The 21,300-nt window shown below is 38.7% G+C and overlaps 1 protein-coding gene across 1 annotated transcript; it reads right to left on the bottom strand.

Moving 5' to 3' along the window:
- Positions 1-2,661: 2,661 nt before the first annotated feature.
- SLC17A3 (solute carrier family 17 member 3) lies at positions 2,662-20,812 on the bottom strand. The gene is made up of 12 exons (XM_061146297.1): positions 20,755-20,812; positions 18,995-19,111; positions 14,501-14,712; positions 13,919-14,152; positions 13,751-13,838; positions 8,694-8,780; positions 5,090-5,208; positions 4,806-4,967; positions 4,398-4,527; positions 4,159-4,306; positions 3,777-3,867; positions 2,662-2,796 (listed from the first exon to the last, which is right to left on the bottom strand). The coding sequence occupies exons 1-12, from the start codon at positions 20,810-20,812 to the stop codon at positions 2,662-2,664; spliced, it is 1,581 nt and encodes a 526-aa protein (XP_061002280.1).
- Between the last annotated feature and the right edge of the window lie 488 nt (positions 20,813-21,300).

The raw sequence follows: 21,300 nt of genomic DNA, 5'->3' as shown, positions 1-21,300 counted from the left end.
TTCTGTCTTTGGCTTGGTATTTTTTCATTCATAGGCTCTTCCTGACCACTACACATTTAGCTCTTTAGTACTGAGCATACATACTTTTATATCTTTGTCTCTATCCCAGTCCTTTTTGCAAGTTTCAGATATACAGTCAGGGTTTTGTTGGGCTTGCTGTTATGCATTGAATTGTCTCCCCAAAAGATACTGAAATCCCCCAGTACCAAATGTCACCTCATTTGGAAGTAAGGTCTTTGCAGATAACCAAGTTAAGATAAAGTCATTAAGGTGGGCCCTAATTAAATATGACTTGTATCTTTATAAATTAGGGGATTTATTTTTTGGCTGCGTCTGTGACTTGTGGGTTCTTAGTTCCCTGACCAGAGATCAAGCCCTGGCGAGAGCAGTGAAAGTGCTGAATCCTAACCACTGGACCACCAGAGGATTCCCCAAACAGGGAAATTCTGACACAGAGACAGATATGTAGAGAGGGGAGATGAGATGAAGACACACAGAGAAAGCTATCTACATGCCAAAGCATGCCTGGAGCTACTGGAAGAGAGGCATGGGACAGATTCTCTCTCACAAATCTCAGAAGGAACCAACTCTGCTGACATTTTGCTTTTGGACTTCTAGAATTGTGAGACAATAAATCACTACTCTTTAAGCTACAAGCCTGAGGTATTTGTTATGGCAGCCCAGGAAAGTTATACACACACCTGCTTGTTTATCTCACTTTTACTACTAATTCATGTCTCAAAGTCAAATCATTGTCTTCCCCCTGAAAAGGACTCTTCCTGAATTCTCTGGCTTAGTTATTCAGACCACTCTTTATCCCATATCTAAGGTTAGAGGCCCAGGACTCCTATCTCCTCTCTTCTCCTGCATCCATCTAACCCAATGCCATGATCTTTCAATTCTATCTCTTGAACATTGTTCATGTCTCTCTTCTTTCCATGCCAGCTCTTCTAGCCCTAGGTCAGTCCTCACTGCTGCTGTGTGGACCACTAACTAGCCTCCCTGATTCTGGAATTGAGCCAGCATATGCTATCTAGAGAGAAAATCTGCCCATGTCACTATCAATGCTAGGACACTCTTCAAGCTTTTTAACATGGCAAACAAGACCTCCATGCTCTGTCACACTCTCCTCCTTATCTCAATCTTCTGTCTTTCACTAACTGACCATGTAGGCAAGTGAGTCCCATTAGAATCCATCCTTTTTCTTGCTTTCATACTTTTGCATAAGCTGTTCTCCAGCATAGGAAATTTTACCATAACCCTCCTCATTTAACATATAGATCAGGAATTACTTGCAGAAGATCTCCCCTTTGTTCTTCAGTTTAGGATTAGAACCCCTCATCTGGTGTCCTCTAGTGACCTGTATGTTCCCCTGCTATTGTACCTAAGATAATGCACTGCCGCGTATTATTATGTCTATCTTCCACATTTGAATAGGGACTGTGTCTAATTTACTCGAGTGTTCCAAGGGTTTAGATTCTAGACTATGGAAAATCTTCTTTATCCTTGTCCTAAATTTTCACACAGAACTAGTGTCCATAACACCACTTCTATACAAAATAACTTAATGGCTATAATCTATTCTATATGGTAAAGATCACCACGGGGAGCAACCTAGAATGTAGTTCTGGTCCCTCTAAACATGCTATGACCTACTGACACCCACAAATTATAATTTAAAGAAATACTGATCTATTTCACGTTTTGAGCTTTATATATACTTTACTGAAATCGTTGGATCCTAGAAGGAGAAACATCGCAGACTCATAGTGGGTAATTTGAGGACAGTGTTAAATGAGACAATTACATAGGGCTGAGACGGTGGGAAGAAAACCATAAGATATTCCAGGGCTTGCAACATACAGGCCAAAGAAGGTTTGAAAGGACAGGGGGAGAGAGAAGTTACAAGAAAGTATGTAGAGAGTTGTTTGCTAGGAGCTGTGAACTCCAGAGGAAGGATCACCCACCTGCAGTCTCCATGGGGAGGAACAGTAGAGATAAATACTCCTATCCTCACTCTCCTGCCTCCACTGAAAATCCAGCAGAAGCCAGTAGAGAAAGTTTGGGGTGCAAACCACACAGGTCAGCCTCCTGGGGCCTGAGCAGGATGGAGGGGAGTGGAGCACACAAAGGAAGGAACACATGGACAATATTGAGCCCAACAAATATAAATCAGTATTCGTTTTTGCAAATAGGAGGAACCATTGCCTTAGTGAGGTTATTGCCCTGCATTAAGAGTTTCAAAACATTGTTTCCTGTTTAGAGATCCAAAATATATGAATCTAGCATACTGGCTCCCATATAGCAGCTTCTCTGAATGCACTGTTAATTCCATGAAGATGACAACTTTTTTCTTGGCTATCATTTTATTTGGATTTTCACTCATCTTATATTTTCCTCAAAAAGAAGTCTGAGTAAAATAAAGAAATGCTCTCAGATTTGAAAAGAGCTACAGCAAAGAAAATTTTTTCTGTTTGTCCACCACTGAAGCCTTCTCATTTATGAAATAAAGTACCTAATGACTTTCCATCCAAAGTGGGGTAACTAAGAAAGAAAAATGACATAGAGTTAAACATGTAATACTCCAATGTAAAATAAAAATTAAGTTTAAATAGTGCTTCTCGTGGTTTTAACCATAGATGAAATCATTACTCTTTACCTTCATAAATGAGTAAGTTTTCTTTCTTTAGCCCAGTCTTGGACATCTGCTTTTCCAAAGATAAGATAGAAGATCAGTCCTAATGTGTTAATGACGAATGACAAGGAAAAGACATTCCTCCACCCAAATTCGGGGTCCTGAGGAAACAAAAGTTCAAGTAAGTATTACCCCTTTAATTCCCTTTTCCTATGAAACTCACATTAATAGTTTAGAAGACAATGTTCACTAGTGGATCTTCACGTAAAAATTCATTTCCTAAACACAGCCTAATAATTTGATGGAAAGAATTTCAAAATGGATTCAGAATGTTCTTCATAAAACCACTACAATATTGTAATTAGCCTCCAATTAAAATAAATTAATTTTTTAAAAAATGGACTCAGAGACTTTTATATTTAACCTCCAGAATTGCATTTGTCATTATTTATCAAAGTGCCAAACACTTTCTCTTTTGTGCGAATCATGACTCTCTCTATATACATATTTACATACATATATATATATACACTAATAAAATTTCTTCTTCTCCAGTGCAAGAATCTTGCAAGAAGACAACTGTGGGTTTTGAAGCTAGATAGGTCTAAGAAGAATTCTGATTCTACATCCTCTCAGTGGAAAGACATATTCTATCATATTTTAATCATTAGGAAATGAGGATATTAATACTTTGTTTTCATAATTAGTATGAGAATCAATAACTTAGATTACTGTTTATGAAATACCTATAATACTCCCTGTATATATCAGACACTTAAACATATTTGCTTTCATTATCTCTTTGCTTTTGTATTGTTATGCAAATGAAAATTTCAAAGTGTTGCAGAAGACATGACAAGTTGCATATATGCATGGATTCATCATCTTCTCATAGGACATGTATGTCACTGTGTGATTTCGAAGACTGGAAATTACCAGCGGATCACCAGTGAGTGCTTTGGTTTCAGAATGAGGTCACGAAAGAAACTGTTCTGTATTTTCCTTTGCTATGTTGATCTTCATGACAAAGTTACTCATGATTTAATTTTATTCTCCAAAATGTGAAAATGTTTTTTAAGCTATTATCGTTATGAGTGGATTTGGCAGAGCATTTTAAGAAACCCTGACAAGAAAACCTTACCTGACTGAGAAGAAATCCACTGACAGTGGGTGCCAGGACAGCAGATAGCTGTGCAAACGCCCTTGACATTCCCATGAGAAAACTAGAATGCCTGTGGGTGACAGGAATGTTTCAGGCTAGATCCACATTTGTTTGGCAGCATGCTTCAGCCCCGGAATGTATCATATATTAATAGCAATTATGTCAAAAAGACTTGCTCTGTGTATGTCCAATGAAAGGCACTGAGACAAATCAATAATGCCCTTCCCTCCACATACCTGAAAATGGCCACAATCATAATCGCCCATGATTTATAATTTTGCAAAGTTTGAGGCTTCCAGAAGTCAGCAGGCTAAATCTTTTTCAGAAAATAGGAAAATGAGAGTGGAGATTACAGTCCTACCTTGGAGCAATATCTAAGGCATTGACATAGACCCCTGGCTGACTTAACAGGCCTAGTCCACAGGAGAGCGTCAGAAGGCTCACTGCTATGATATAGTTGGAGGCAATGAATGGCAGAACCAAAAGGAATGTTGAGGAGGGGAGATTTCCTAAGGAATGAGGAACAGACAAATTAAGCAATAAACATTTTTGGATGTTGTATGCCTTGTGAATTATCAGACATTTTGGCCCTGTTCTTACCTAGAACTGTGGCAATTTTCCTCACTGTAACAAGCCTAAAATTCTTGGTCAGAAGGAAATCTGCCAGGTAACTTCCCAGGAGGCAAACGACCCAGGCAATAATGAAAGGAAGGGCAGACAGGAAACCACTCTGAAGGGAAAACATTGAGTAAACCATCATAATAAAGGCCGTGAGACCACAACCTTATACTGATAAATCACTAATAATCCTACTGACAACTCTGAAATCATACTTTCCTAAGAAAATCAGTGGTCCCTTCCATCATACCTGCAGAAAAGCTACTCACATTACTGTTAAATTAGTTCTTGGTAATAAAAGATAAATTTTTCTAGATGAATGATTTGTGAAGACAGAATAATTTGAGAGTCATGCAAACAGGAGAAATGGTTGGAGGGAAATATACTCACATTTCTAATATCAATGTTGAACACAGAGCTAATGTAAGTTGGTGCATATACAGTTATGACATTAATTAACCACTGATGGCTGAAACAGCAAACACACATGGACCAGAGGGGTGCAGATCTGACCATAGCTTTGATGGGAAGAGGCTGCTTAGTAGAGCTGACCTGAAAACAAATTTACTAATCAGAATAGTAAGATCTGAGACATGCTCACATGTTCGTAGTCACTCTGATAAATTCAGATGCTGATATAAGACCTCTGGAGAAGGTTGGAGTTTTATGTGTACCTGTTGGGCCAAGGAGGATATGATATATTCTTTCTCTGTAATGTTTATCCATGGATGAGCGACAGGGTCATCATAAACCAAAACACACCAGAGAGGAAAGCAGACACAGCCAAAACCTCCTGCAAGCAGAGATTAAATTGGTAAACTTCTGTGTGAATTTCTTTTCAATTGGAACATTTTCTGGCATGGGTCCTGGGAAAAGCTCTTGCTCATAATATCTTCTTTCCACTTCTCAAAAAATTCACATGAATATCACAGCTTTTTAAATAAGTCTAGAACCTATTATTTCACATTTCTTGATTATTTGTGTGCATGAAAATCACAGACCCTAGAAATGGCATTAAACTTGGTATCTCAACTTCTTAAGAAGTAGAAGCAGTAACAGATTTTATTTTCTTGGGCTCTGAGATCACTGCAAATGGTCACAGTCATGAAACTGGAAGATACTTGCTTCTTGGAAGGAAAGCTATGACAAACCTAGACAGCCTATTATAAAGCAGAGACATCACTTTGCTGACAAAGGTACCTATAGTCAAAAGCTACAAGCTTTTCCAGTAGGCAGGTACAGATGTGAGAGTTGGATCATAAAGAAGGCTATATACCAAAGAATTGATGCTTTCAAATTGTGGTGCTGGAGAAGACTCTTGAGGGTCTCTTGGACTGCAGGAGATTAAACCGGTCAATCCTAAAATAAATCAACCTTCAATATTCATTGAAAGGACTGATGCTAAAGCTGAGGTTGTAATACTTTGACCACTTGATGTGCACAGGTGACTCACTGGAAAAGACCCTGATGCTGGGAAAGATTGAAAGCAAAAGTAGAAGAGATTGGCAGAGGATGAGATGATCAGATAGCATCACTGAGTCAATGGACACAAACTTGAGCAAACTCCATGAAATAATGGAGGACAGAGAAACCTGGTGTACTGCAATCCATGGGGTCACAAAGAGTCAGACATGACTTAGCAATTGAACAACAACAAAGGAAAACTATATAGCTACTCACAACACTTCTGACACTATCTGTGTTGGTTTTTCACACTAAGAACGTCTCTAATTCTCTTCATACACCAAGCTAGTGTCCTACAATTTAGCCCAATTCTGACAGTATCTGGCATTAGCACAGACCCTACAGAGTAAGGACTCACTCACACAGACTGCCTCCTACTTCAGATACTAAGTGCGACTAATAAGTCCCCGAATTAAAATTCCCACACTTACGTTCAACTTTACTACAAATTCTGAGGTTCCTGCAACTCCCTCTCAGTTTGGTAATTTGGTGAAACAGCTCACAAAACTCAGGGAAATATTCATTTTTATTTACTGGTTTAATATAAAAGGGACTTCCCTGGTGGCTCAGACAGTAAAGCGTCTGCCTAGAGTGTGGGAGACCTGGGTTCAATCCCTGGGTTGGGAAGATCTCCTGGAGAAGGAAATGGCAACCCACTCCAGTAACCTTGCCTGGAAAATCCCATGGATGAAGGAACCTGGTAGGCTACAGTCCATGGGGTCACAAAGAGTAAGACATTACTGAGTGACTTCACTTCACTTTCACTTTATTATAACGGACATGATAAAGGTTCATGATAAATGAACAGCTGGATGCCATGAATAGGGTGAGATCTGGAAGGGTCCTGAGTGTAGAAGCTTCTGACCCTGTGGAGTTGGGCACGTGCTCCCCTCCCAGCATGTGGGTGTGTTCATCAACCTGGAAGCGCTCAGAACCCTACAGCTTAGGGATTTTAAGGAGGCTAAATCATGTAGGTGTACAATGCTGTGTTTAAGTTGCTCAGTTGTGTCTGACTCTTTGCTACCTCACGGACTGTGGCCCACGAGGTTCCTCTGTCCATGAGGATTCTCCAGGCAAGAATGCTGGAGCGGGTTGCCATTCCCTTCTCCAGGGGATCTTTCCAACCCAGGGATCAAACCCATGTCTCCTGCATTGCAGGTGGGATTCTTTACCATCTGAGCCATAACTAATTATTAATACAATCTGAAGCATCCTCTCCTCCCAGGAAGATGGAGGGTGGGGCTAAAAGTTCCAAGTTTCTAATCATGGCTTGGTCTTTCTGGTGGCCTCCATGCTGAAGCTATGCAGGAGGCCGCCAAAAGTCACCTCATTAGATGAAAGATGCTCCCCTAACTCTATGTAGTTCATTCTGGATGGTTTCTACTGTTATTTTTAAGTTCATTAATCATTTCTTCTGTTGTATTATCTGTCATTAATTCAATCCTTATAATGTAGTTTTATCTCTAGAAGTTTGATTTAGGGTCTTTTAAAAATATGTTTTGCTTGTCTCAACTTCTGAACAAATAGAGTTATGTTATAATATAGTTACAATAACTATTCTTGTGTGCTAATTCTAACATTTGTGTCAGTTCTGGGTTGGTTTTGATTGATTAATTATTCTCCTTGTTATGGATTATGTTTTCCTGCTGTTGTCCATGCCTGATAACCTATGGTTAGAGCCATTATGGAGTTCAGCATAACATGAACTATATTTTGTTGGGTGTTAAATATTTTTGTATTTCTATAAATATTTTTGAGCTTTGTTTTGGGATACAGTTAAATTACATGGAAACACTGATCCTTTTAGATCTATCATCATCATTTGTTAGAGAGATCCACAATAGTGTGTTCCCTGGAGCTAATTATTTCTCACTACTGAGGAAAGACACTTATGAGTATCCTGCTCAATGAGCCAAGAATTAAACATTTTTTCAGTCTGCTTTGTGGAAACAGGCACTAGCCATGATGCTCTCTAAGTACTGGGACACTATTCTTTACTCTTTTCCAATGATTTCCATCCTCCCCTGCCCTCAGATATTGTCCTCACATGTATACCCAGATCAGAGCGCTGCAGAGTATCAAGGAGGACTCTGCAGATAGCCAGGGTTTTCTCGGTGTGCAGGTATCTCCTGTTAGGTGCTCTTTCCTGTTGGCTCTACCCGCCTCACTCTCTCAGGGCTCTTAGCTCCACCTCCTCAACTCTGATTCTTCTGCCTCTCACAAACCACTGCTTTTCAGGTTTGTCCCCTACTTTCTGCTAGGGCAGCAGATTTTGCCCAGTCACTCTGCATTAATAATGCATCATGGTGGACTTCTTTGGTGGTCCAGTGGTTGGGAATCCACCTGCCGATGCAGGGGACTCAGGTTTGATTTCTTTTGGGGGAAGATTCCATGTGCCATGGGGCACCTAAGCTTGTGTGCTACAACTACTGAAGCCTGTGCACCCTAGAACCTGTGCTCTGCAACGAAAAGCCACGGCAGTGAGAAGTTTATGCACTGCATTGGAGAGAGAGGAGTCCCCGCTCACCACGACCAGAGCAAGTCCACACGCAGCAATGAAGATCCGGCACAGCCAAAATTAATTAATTAAATATTTTAAAAATGCATCATGGCAGTTTAACAGCATCATAGGTAGGAGAACTCCCAAATTCTTTGATGGCATAGGTTCATTCTTCCCAACTATTATATTAAGACATTTTGTTTTACTAGAATCTTTCTATCTTGACTCATTTCTTCCAGAAAAGTACACACAGTTAGATATCAGAAGAGTCACCCTAGATATGAAAACCTGGGAGTGGGGAGATAGTAGCTTACCAAATATATAGAAGACAAAAGGCCACCCGAGCGTTTGACTGATGATGCCACCCAGCAGGATGGCAATGGAGGTTCCCAGCAGCAATCCTGCAAAGAGAGAATAAGGCCGTGGGGGCTGGACTGCCACCCACTAGGTGCCTACAAAAGGACAGGTGACACAATAGAGAGCACATCACCATAAAGAGATGAGCATGGTAGAATATATATATGAACTTCAAATTTGTGATTGAGTTCATAGGTTCTCCTAAAGACCCATTTTTCTGGCAGTTCCCTAGTATCACTGTAGATGACAACTATGCTTTTATGCTATTTTAATTTTTAATTACATAATTCATATAACATATATGCTTATTGTAAAAGTAAATTACCACAAAGAACCAAATGCCCCGCCAATCCATTTCTACTCTTTTCTCTAATGTTAACCAGGAGCTACAATTTATTACATGATGTTTAATTGCATACTTTTCTTCTCTGTACATACTGATATGCACATGTTGCTTTGTAAATGTATTTATGGAATATGTAGACAGCAAGTTAGATACATTTGCCTATTAATATGCTAACAACACTTTTTTATTTCCATGGCTTTACAGAGTATTCACATATAATGTGGGCACATTCTCCTTTTACAACTTTTTCAAAACTAGACTATTAGGTTTTTAAAATTTCCCAGGTGAACATTAACTGGTCAGATTTTATATATATGTATGTGAGTTATTATTAACTTTAAATAAGTAGGACATAGGTACAATAATGTACCTATTGTCCCGTGACATTTATTTTTCAGTTGCAACTGGTCTTGTAAATATTTCCATGTCACTCTAGATTCTACAGCCATTGTAATTTCTGAACATAAACTAAACTATCACTTCTGAACATAAACATAATTTATTTCTAAATATATAAAATATCAGCAGTAGACTTGCTAAATCATAGATTGTACATTTTTTATTTTGACAGATACTGCTGAAGTATCCTGCTAAAAGTCCATACCAAATTAAGTTGCCAACAAATACTTGTTCCTCATCTCTTGACAACACTGGACATCCTCAAAATTCCAATATAGTTTTCCAAATGTGAATATAAAACAGTATACCTTTTTTCTTTTTATAGTGAAGTTGAATTATTTCTCCTACGTTTGTCATTTTTTAATTCTTCTGTGAAAAGTCTGTTCATAATCTTTTTATTTGTTTCTTTCACTTTGCCGCAATTTATAGAACCTTTATGTGTTATAAATAACCCTCTGTCATGCTGGCTGCAGTTCTCTTCTCCCACTTTTAACTTTGTTTATCGTGTGTTTTGTAATCCAGCAGTTTTAAGTTTTCATGGGGTTCAGATCTATGAGGTTCCTCTGTAATGACTTCTAGACACTCATTTGCTTAAAAGAGCTTTCCCGATCCCACAGTTAAAAAAAAAAGATCACTTATGTTTTTCTTCTCATTTGGCCATGCAGTTTATTGAACCATCTCATCTGTGTTATCTCCTTAAGCACCAATATCCAAATTTACAATTGAGGAAATAGAAACATGGAAAAGTTAATTAACCACCCCAAGGTCATACAATTAATAAGAAGGAAAGGCAGCATTTGAAATGAGACTGCCTGACTTCAGGACACAAATCAATGAAGATGGAAATCAGTACCTTTTTCCACCACTGCATCCATCAAAGCTGCATTCTTTTCTCTAAACTCTCTGCCTTTATGCCAGTTATAATGGGGGACAGGTCACTGCATCAGTCTAAAACCTGGGCCCTTCTTGTTCTTTCCACCTCTTTGCACCCTATCTTAAATGTATTAACTCACCCCATTTTCCTTCTTACATCTCACTCTGTGTTTTAAATTGGCTTGACAAACTGCAATTATAACACCTGTTTTTTGTCTGTGAGCCTAACTATTCCATGATTCCTGGCTTGGTTGTGTACCTGGGACTACCACTGCATTGAGGCAATTTCCCCATGATATGCTTTATTTATTCAACATTTATGTTACTAAGACTTATTCATGTTGTTGCATTCAGCTGTTCATATTCATTGCTGTATGATATATGATCCTTAGATTAAAGGTGTGTGTATGCATGTGTGTTTCCATTACCTATGAGACTTGCCTCAAATATGAGCTACCAAATCTGTTTAGTCTGCTTACTCTTCTTCATTAATTTATTGAGCTCCTCAAGTGGTTACAAAGCTTCCTACCTATAGGTATACCTTTGTGGGCCCGTTAGAAGAAAATACAGTATATTTTGTCCTAGAGGCTAGCAGTAGCTGGGCTCTTCCGCTGAGGACTTCCCCAGTGGCTCTGTTGGTAAAGAATCTGTCTGCAATGCAGGAGACCCAGATTTGATTCCTGGGTAGGGAAGATCCCCTGGAGAAGGAAATGGCAACCAACTCCAGTATTCTTGCCTGGAGAATTCCATGGACAGAGGAGCCAGGCAGGCTACAGTCTGTGGGATCCCAAAGAATTGGACACAACTGAGTGATTAACTTTCACTTTCACTTGCTGCTAAGGACAGATACTTTTCTGAAAGTCCTCCTCCAACCTCAAGAGCTGAGTGATGCTGTCCTTAGTGCAGCCTACTAGGGAGCCCCAGCATGAGTGGAAATGGTAGTTCCTCTGAGAATCACTGAAGTAGGCAGGTAGGTTCAGTTCACTCCACCTGTTCATGGTTTCCTCCGATGTTTTTTTGTCTCGGCCTCCCAGACAACCGTAAGTTCTGCGTTTCCAGAACCAGGTTCTGGAGGCCATCTACCCGGGGCTGCTAAGATTCCGCAAAGTCAAAGACAAGCGGGACTCTAGAACTTGCAGTCTTGTACGTTCCCAAGATTCCTCCAGACAGTCAGTTGACCTATCGCAAGTGCTCTGTCCCTATTTAACAGGAAATGAGAAGAAAAGGAGTTGTCACTTTTATAAGGTCACTGCCTTCATTTGAGTCTTTTAAATTTTCTTTCATGCTTTCCAACTCCTGAATTTCTTGTACTGTATTCTGGAACAATATCTCAATATTTGTCCAGTTCACTGATGAGATGGCCTTATCCTCATATAGGTATTCAGATTTCTCATTTCAATTAAAAAATACTAGCAGTAATATTTTTAATTAGCAACTATTCTTTTTTTTTTAAGTGAATGTCATATACACATATCTCCCTGGATCTCTCTGATATTATTCATTAATTATTTAAAATCTTCTCTTTTTCATTTGGATTAATTGCAGTTTTTGAGTTTGCTTTCTCTCTTTCACTCTCTTGATTTTCTCCAAATTTTTGAGGATTTAGGAAGACCATTTCTTATTTATATTTGAGGACATCCCTTAGTCAGCTGTGGTAACCAAAGTGAATCTCCTTAGTCTAAACTGGAGCCTCCACTCCCCTACCAGTGGATGTGAGCTCTGATGACAAAGATTAAACCTCTGGAGTTGTGAAGGGCTCTCAAAAGGCATAAGGTCAGGTGGGTGTGTATGTGTGTGTACATGGCTTGTTGTCTGGACTTGAAGAGTCCTTGGCTCTCTAATTCAGAACTTATACTTTGGCCATCTACAATGTGTTAGAGATGTCCATCACCAAAGGTTGTATATTGTCACCCTGCTTATTTAACTTATATGCAGAGTACATCATGCGAAAGGCCAGGCTGGATGAAGCACAAGCTGGAATCAAGATTGCTAGGAGAGATATCAATAACCTCAGATAAGCAGATGACACCACCCTTGTGGCAGAAAGTGAAGAACTAAAGAGCCTCTTGATGAAAGTGAAAGAGGAGAGTGAAAAAGCTGGCTTTAAACACAACATTCAAAAAACTAAGATCATGGCATCTGGTCCCATCACTTCACGGCAAATAGATGAGGAAACAGTGGAAACAGTGACAGACTCTTTTCTTGGACTCTAAAATCACTGCAGATGGTGACTGCAGCCATGAAATCAAAAGATGTTTGCTCCTTGGAAGAAAAGTTATGACCAATCTAGACAGCATATTAAACAGCAGAGACATTTCTTTGCTGACAAAGGTCTGTATAGTCAAAGTTATGGTTTTTCCAGTAGTCATATATGGATGTGAAAGTTGGACTATAAAGAAAGCTGAGCACCGAAGAACTGATGCTTTTGAACTGTGGTATTGGAGGACTCTTGAGAGTCCCTTGGACTGAAAGGAGATCCAACCAGTCAATCCTAAAGGAAATTAGTCCTGAATATTCATTGGAAGGACTGATGCTGAAGCTGAAACTCCAATACTTTGGCCATCTGTTGCAAAGAACTGACTCCTTAGAAAAGACCTGATGCTGGGAAAGACTGAAGGCAGGAGGAGAAGGGGACAACAGAGGATGAGATTGGTTGGATGGCATCACTGACTCGATGGACATGAGTTTGAGCAAGCTCTGGGAATGGGTAATGGACAGGGAAGCCTGGCATGCTGTAGTCCATAGGGTCTCAAAGAGTCAGACACAACTGAGTGACTGAACTGAACTGAACGTGTTAGCCATACTGTTTCCATTTTCCATTACTCCTTAGTGTAACTGATATTTCTTCCTCTGGAGTTTTCATTCCAGGCAGATCATTATCACTGTCCAGGCAGATCATTATCTGAAAGTTGTTCTCAGGACAACTGAGAGCAATTCCAAAGAAGATTAAGTTGGATCCATGCCTTACACTCAACACTAGTATAAATCCCAGTATGTCAGAAATTTAAATATAAAAAAATGAAACCATGCATAGTCAATAAAAGCCATGGTTGGATGCTTTTGCAACATTTCTAACTATGATTCAAAGTCCAAAAACCATAAAATAAAAGAAAGCTCAATTTGACTACATCAAAATGCCTTTTTGAAAAATGGCAAAAATCATTATAAGCAAAATCAAATCACAAATGGCAGCCTGGGGAAAATTGCTGAAAGTCATGTGAGAGACAAAGGACCCATCCCCCTAATTTATAAATACTTGATCAACATTAAGCAGAAGACAAAGAATCTTCTAATGAAAAAAAAAAGTGGTCAAAAAACAAAAAAGACAAACTGTCAAGAGAACTCAGTGAAAGAATGTTGGATTGTAGTGGACTCGTTTCAGTTATATGTTTTTACCTGATACAGCAACACCACAGAGTCGACTTCGTTCATGTGGAGGACTCCATCTTTCCCAGATTGCAAACTGACCCCCATATACTAACCCCTGAAATAAAAATAGAGTTGTTGATACATGGTCCCACAGAGAAATTCATATTCAGTCATATTTATAAAATATCTGGTTACCAGGCTCATGCCCTGAAGTATTCGAGTTGCAGTGAGGAAAACTAGTCCAAATTCAGCTGCCAGAGGGGTGAAAAGAACAAGAAGGGAGGATCCAAGCAGAGCAGCACCAACCACTCGTTTTGTTCCTACTCTTCCAGCCAGGTATCCACTGGGAGCCAGTGTCAGAATTATGCCATAGTTGATAGCACTAAAGATGATGCCCTGGATTTGAGGGTTCCAATCATACACAGGGGCCTTAAAGAAAAAGACAATGCTTTGGTAAGCCACGCATAGGAAGGCTCTTTCATAATTTAAGAAGCTTCTTTAGATTTTTCACTTACTTACAAATCACAGTTTCCTCAATTAAAACTTTGTAACATATAAATTCTAGAAAAATATGGGCAAGGAGGTGGGAGGGGGGTTCAGGAAGGGAATACATGTACACCCATGGCTGATTCATGTCACTGTATGGCAAAACCCACTACAATATTGTAAAGTAATTAGCCTCCAATTAAAACAAATAAATTTAAAAAAATTCTAGAAAAATAAACATTGAAATAAACAGCAAAAACAAAAACATAACTTGAATCTTTCATTGCTTACCCCTGCAGGAAGACTCTTTGGGGAATTATTTGGATCACCAAAGGAATCGACAGGCAGCCCCTCAGTGGAGTCATTAAATGAGGGCTGATGGTTTGTGCTGTTGACCATGGCTACCATGGTGATATTCATGATAATATTTTGTGCCATTATTGTGAAGTTGCAGAGGTGTACCATGAAGGCTATTCCATAGCGAGTGGAACAAATGCTAGAAGCTAGAAATATTAAGACAGTATATTAGTATTTCCCTTATGGAACCTTTATTTACTTTTCACAAGTTAAAATACAGAAAGGTATCACCTGATGATTCAAATGCACTTCTAATTGGCTTTGGGAAAGAAAGATTACAAAAGGAAGAAACCACTGAGTTGAGTCAAAGGATGCTTTATACCATAGTTTTATAGACCCTGACTTTTTCTGGGGAGTTCTGTTCTTGCAATTTTGTCTTTCCAATTCTTAGATTATTATAGTCTATGGCTGCTGAAATTACTCATAGTTAAATATATAAAGATATGATACATATTAAAAGTAAATATATACATAAAAATAAAATATGTATATGTATATATACTTAAATTATATAATTTATAAGTACTACATTATATACATATATACATAGATAATATAAATTTTAAAATATTGAAAGAGTTGTTCACTGGTGTAGATTTATTATTCTTCTCGTATGTTTTAGTGAGGGCAAACTTTCACTTAATTTTGAAATTAAACCTATAAGTTTTCTCATTAGAAAAAAATTGACACCCACAAACTATGAAAAAATATAGTAAAAAAATAACAGAAAAAGAAATGAGCACAAAATTACAATAATCTGTTTTTGTACTTTCAGGAAAGATGGCTATTGCCAGGAAGAAAGTATTGCAACAATCCAGAAGAGAAGTGAAGAAGCGTGGACTAGGTTGGCAACTGTAGAACTAAGATATGATAAGATCCCAGGCAGATCCCAGTAGGTGAGCAACTGAATCTTGGTTTCAAGTTTACAGATTGGGGGAGGGGCATTGGAGGGATTCTTATTCTGAAAAGCAGGAAGAATAGGGTTGGCTGTTCACTGAGGAAGAGATCTGTGGAAAAAGAAGGTTTGAGGCAGTGGAGTGATAAAGAACTTATTATTGGGCAGTTAAGACAAGGATGCCTTTTAAGCACTCAGGAGATGCTGAGAATGTTGTTGGATATAAAACTTTAGAGTTTAGGAGAGATGTAGAGGCTGAGGCATAACACTGGGATTTAATAATCTACAGATAATACTTGAAGCCATGATATTTAGAAAATGAGAATAAATAGAGAGGATAACCAAGGACTGACTCTAGGGTTCTCCACACTTGGAGGCTGGATAAATGGGGAGAAATTGGCACTAGAAACTGAAAAAGAAGGGTAGGTGGGATAGGAGAAAACCAGGAAGAATGTGGTGACCTCAACGCCAAGGTGTAAGGGGCTATAGCTAGGAGGGAGTCAGAAGGTATGTCAGATATTTCTGGTAGGTTATGTACCATGATGACTGAGAATTAACTCATTTAACCTTCACAACAATCCTGTGAGGCAGCTACTGCTATTGTTTTACAGGTGCAGAGAGGTCAGCTAACAGAATAGCTCAGGTGTCTATGCTCTTATCCACTGTGCTGCCTGTATATGGTGGCTCCTATTTTGTCCCAGATGATTCCATGAGAATACCTTTGCCACAACCCCAGTGCCCTATGGGGTTTGTATGACGACATGGTGTAGGAGAGGAGGATAATACTATGCATTGTCAAGAAGTCTTCAAAACTTCAAGAAAAGAAGTGCCTTGAGGTTTACAAAAGAGCCTTTCCCTCAAGGCTATACTCTCTTAAAGTGAAGTGAAGTCGCTTAGTTGTGTCCGACTCTTTGCCACCCCATGGACTATAGCCTACCAGGCTCCTCAGTCCAAGGAATTTTCCAGGTAAGAGTACTGGAGTGGGTTGCCATTTCCTTCTCCAGGGGATCTTCCCAGCCCAGGGATTGAATCCAGGTCTCCCGCACTGTGGGCAGACGCTTTACCTTCTGAATCTTTGCGTTGAATGGAGGGAAGGAGGAGGAATTTGGAAGAAACTGGAAAATACACTGTAATTAGAATGAGGAGTTCAAAAATAATATCTTTGTAAAGTTTTCCTTTTTCAGGAATGGATGATGATTTCCAATGTCAATCAGATCAGCTAATAATTTATCAGTTCTTGTGGCCTCTGATTTCTCCAATGTACTTTGGGATCATAGAGGCCAAAGGCTATTAAAAAGGATTATCAGCAAACCAGGTGACTAATGGTTCACAAATGGGTGGAGTGAAGATCTGCCTTATGTGATTGCTGAAAGATCCACTAGAGAGTGTATTTAAAAGGCTTAGTCTGCTGCTTGCTGCATATTAAGTGGTCCCTATAGGCTACTATATGTGTCCTAAATCTTTATGTCTTTTTGACTGCCCTGAGCAGTTTGCAGAATCTTAGTTCCCTGGTCAAGGATCAAACCCAGGTCCCCTACAGGAGAAGTTCAGAGTCCTAACCTCTGGACCGCCAGGGAATTCCCACTATATGTGTCCTTAAAAATGGTTTCCTGTGTCTAGTGAAAATATATGAAAAATAATGTTGGTGCAACATCTCATATGTTAAATTTTTAAAAGTCAGTATATAATACAAAAATACTGCATTTGGTCAAATTGACTTAAGGTACATCATTTTTGCTCCACTAAGAATTAACTGATCAACAAATCAAACTTAATAGATCCAAAACTAAATTCCTATGTTCCCCCTCCCAATCCTGCTCCACCCAAATTGCTTTCCAACTCAGCTGACAGAAATACCATCCTTCCAAATACTTTACAATTTATCCTTGATTTTTCTTCCATAGCCTACATCTCATCTACCTAGAATACAGTGTTGTCTTTACATTCAAAATGTACATAGAATTCTACAGCATTTGTAGTGCTCTACTTATACCATGATGGCCTCCCTGATGGCTCAGATGGTAAGGCATCTGCCTGCAATGCAGGAGACCCAGGTTCAATCCCTGGGTTGGGAAGATCTCCTGGAGAAGGAAATAGCAACCCACTCCAGTATTCTTGCCTGGAAAATCCCGTGGATGGAGGAACCTCGTAGGCTACAGTCCGTGGGGTCGCAAAGAGTCGGACATGACTGAGTGACTTCACTTTCTTTTCTTTCACTTATACCATAAATTTGGTCACACTCTTTTCTGCTCAAACTTCTCTATGTGGCCTCATTTTGTTCAGATTAAAAACTAAGGTCTCGATAATGGCTAGTGGAAATGAAATATTTGTAACCATTGCTTCAGATTTGTATTTTTCTTAGGAAAAACGCCTGAGGAAGTACTAATTCCAACTGTAGACAAGTGTTATGTTAAAGGATATCATGAGATGTATATATACATGTATTGGAAAGGAAAATGGCAACCCCCTCCAGTATTCTTGCCTGGGAAATCCCATGAACAGAGGAGCCTGGTGGGCTACCAGTCCATGGGGTCACAAAAGAGTCAGACGTGACTTAGTGACTAAACAACAACATATATGTGTGTGTGTACACGCGCACATACACACAGATATGTTATATATAATATATACAATTTTATATCTATGTAACTACATCTATCAGTTAATCTATGTATATGATGTGCTAAGTCGCTTCAGTTGTGTCTGACTCTGCAACCCTATGGACCATAGCCCACCAGGCTCCTCTGTCCACGGGATTCTCCAGGCAAGAATACTGGAGTGGGTTGCTATGCCCTTGTCCAGGGGATCTTCCTAACCCAGGGACTGAACCCACAGCTCCTGCAGTTCCTCTGCATTGCAGGAGGATTCTTTATTGCTGAGTCACTGGGATAGATAAGCAAAAAAAAAAAAGAAAAAAGCAGCTACACAACTTAAATATACAACCCCAGGAAGAATTTTCAGGCAAATATACTTTCTCTGTTGGATAAACAGGAAAAATAATATGTATCATTTAAGAATAATGATTATAAGGCAAACAGAAACATGTGTGATCCAAAATACACAACATAATATATACATCACAGAATTATGTAAAATATACATATAAAGAGAGACAATAAAAAAATCACAGTGGTTGAATTAAGCTTATTAATTTTTTCATTTCTTGATTTTTCAAGGTTTCTGTAATTAATTTTTTAAATTTTCCTAATTAAGCAATGTAATTAGGCTTATAATATTACATGCAATAACAAGCAGAGTACACAATACTATGTGTAGACAATTTGGTAGCAATCATCAAGAACGTAATGCATATGGATTAATATTAGAAGGTAATCATCAAAAGTAAAATACTTTTTTAGAATAATGGTATTTGTTTCTTTCATGTCTTTTCAAAGGTACAATAATAGTATTGAATACTTGATTTCAAAAAAGGAATTATACAACTTAAAAGATACAAATTCATTTCTTCGCATTACAACATTGTAAAAATCCACCATGAAATACCAAAACCACCTAGTCAAGACTGACTTTACCTTTCCTAGGGCTGACCTTCTCATCCCCTTGTATATCTTGAGAGTTCTTCCCTGCTGTGGGACTCAACTCTGTCATAGTGGTAACTGTGTTCTGCTCTTCTGATGTCTGTTTTTCACCTCTCAGGGTGATGGAGTGTGATCCAATATATCAGGCATGAGAAAAGAGACTCCTTTAAAACACTTAAAAAGTGAGCAACAAAAAAAATTAAATAAAAATAAAAAGTGGGCAACAGGCAAACAAAAGCTGGTGGGAGTCACTTGGAGTCAAGTAGTCCACCTGACCGGCAGCCACTCTCCTATCCAGCTACCCCTTTGGCAAGGCAGGGTAGGCCAAAGTAATCTAACTCTAATTCACATCTGGCTGAGTCTTGTCCAACATTTATTCACATTGTTTAACCTGTGATCAGAAGCAGCTTTGTTTCAGGAAGAATCTCAAGATCTAGAATCAGAGGACCTCTGATACTTCTTAACTTTGCAATAGCAGACGAATTAATACAGATACCTCTGCCTCCGTTCCTTTATCTGTCAAACTACTGTGATGAATTTCATTAAATATTACTGACTACCAAAAAAAAAAAGTTGGGCCATTCCATCTGGGTTGGTAGAAGAGGATCATCACCTACTCTTGGCTCAATACAACAGGCATACCTAATTTTGGAACTGTTTATTATTTAGGATCTAGAGTACTCACCAAGTGCCAATTTCAGAGTGGTAGATTTGGAGCTTGGCATTATTTAGTTCATATCCAGGCTTGTGATTTACCGAATGCGCCAAGTGTTACCAGGAACAAATTTGTGTATTTCAGTTTCCCATCTGTTGTTAATAACAAGGACAACAACAACAGTGCAGCTGCAGCACCTTCATCAAGGATTTATAAGGATTCAATAGACAGCACATGGTTGCTATATGGTTTATTGCCATCATTGCTGGAGTTCATTTCACTCAGCATAATTATTTTGAGTTTCATCTATGCTGCCCATATTAATACTTCATTCCTTTTTACTGCTGAGCAATACTTCATGGCATGGTTATACCATAATTTGTTTATCTGGTCACCTTTTGATGAAAAATTACATTATTTGCAGTTCGTGGCCATTAAAAATAAAGCTGCCATGAACATTCAAGCACAGGTCTTTGTTTAGACATGTGCTTTCATTTTTCTTAAATACCTGTAAGTAGAATGGCTGGGTCATACGATAAATATATGTTTAACTTTTTAAGAAAATGATAGACTGCTTTTCAAAGTGGTTGTACCATTTTACATCCTCACTAACAGTGTATGAGAGAGGTCCAGATCCACTACATACTAAACAGTTTGGTGTGGTCGGTCTTTTTAATTTTAGACATTCTGAAAGATGTGTAGTAATATCTCATCATGGTTTAATTTTTATTTCTCTAATGAGGTGGAGCATCTTTCCATGTATTCATTTGCTATCCATGTATCTTCTTTAGAGAGGTATCTCTTCAGATCTTGGCATGAGACATTCTAATTCCCTTGTATGGCCAGGACTTTTTAAAAATAGACCTTTTACACCTGAAACTAGCAATATTGTAAACCAACTATACTTCAATTTTAAAAAAATAGACTTTATACACATAGGTTAACTGCCCTGATTTTAAGCGCAAATATTGTTTGGGAGATACTTGACTAAATAATAAATATGTGGCCAGATGCATTGTCTTGTACAACCTGGCAATCATGAACAAGCATATGTTGTTTTTATTAACAGCTTTTCCCCATGTGTGATATTTATTCTCACTTCCATGTTCTGCTATGATGTCAGTCAATGTAACTCTGTGGTTATGAGACGTTACCATCCCCCTACTGTAGGACTATTTGGACTGGAACATTCTGAATGTCAGAGTACTTCCAGTTTTCTACTATCTCTATTCCAGACAACAGGGCATGCCTTCCCTTATCTTGGAAATCAGAGTGTCCAGTCTCAGCAGATGTGACCATGTACATGAAGATAATTCTCCCAGGAGATTTTATAAGCATTCACTCACACAGCTAAACAGGTGGCTGAGCATAGAGAGCAAATAGAGATCCACATAAGGGAAAGTTCTGAGAGCATTTGGCTATTAAGGGAGTATTTGAATTTCAGGAAAGCTTGGTGACCTCAAGAAAGTTTTCTGGCTGGATGCCCTGGCAGTGAGGTTGCCAGGATAATTTCACTCCCATTAGCCTCCAAGGCCAAGGGGTATGCAAAAGAAAGTACATATATATCATATGTGTTTTCTATTTATATATGTGTTTACACCCACATGTACACTCACATATATTTTTTAACAGCTACCTTATTTCC

This window comes from Dama dama, chromosome 7 (genome assembly GCF_033118175.1).
Source record: "Dama dama isolate Ldn47 chromosome 7, ASM3311817v1, whole genome shotgun sequence".
In the NCBI taxonomy this organism is placed as follows: Eukaryota; Metazoa; Chordata; class Mammalia; order Artiodactyla; family Cervidae; genus Dama; species Dama dama.
The sequence above is the reverse complement of the archived record's forward strand: the minus strand, read 5'-3'. Positions and strand labels throughout refer to the sequence as shown.

Excerpts from the sequence above, each read along its gene's own strand:
- SLC17A3 (XM_061146297.1), bottom strand. The coding sequence starts at position 20,812 with ATGGTAACGTCTCATAACCACAGAGTTACATTGACTGACATCATAGCA. Across the intron at positions 19,112-20,754 it reads CATCATAGCAGAACATGGAA|GTGAAAAACAGACATCAGAA; the intron begins GTGAGAATAAAT and ends TCACCCTGAGAG. Across the intron at positions 14,713-18,994 it reads GAAGGTCAGCCCTAGGAAAG|CTTCTAGCATTTGTTCCACT; the intron begins GTAAAGTCAGTC and ends TAATATTTCTAG.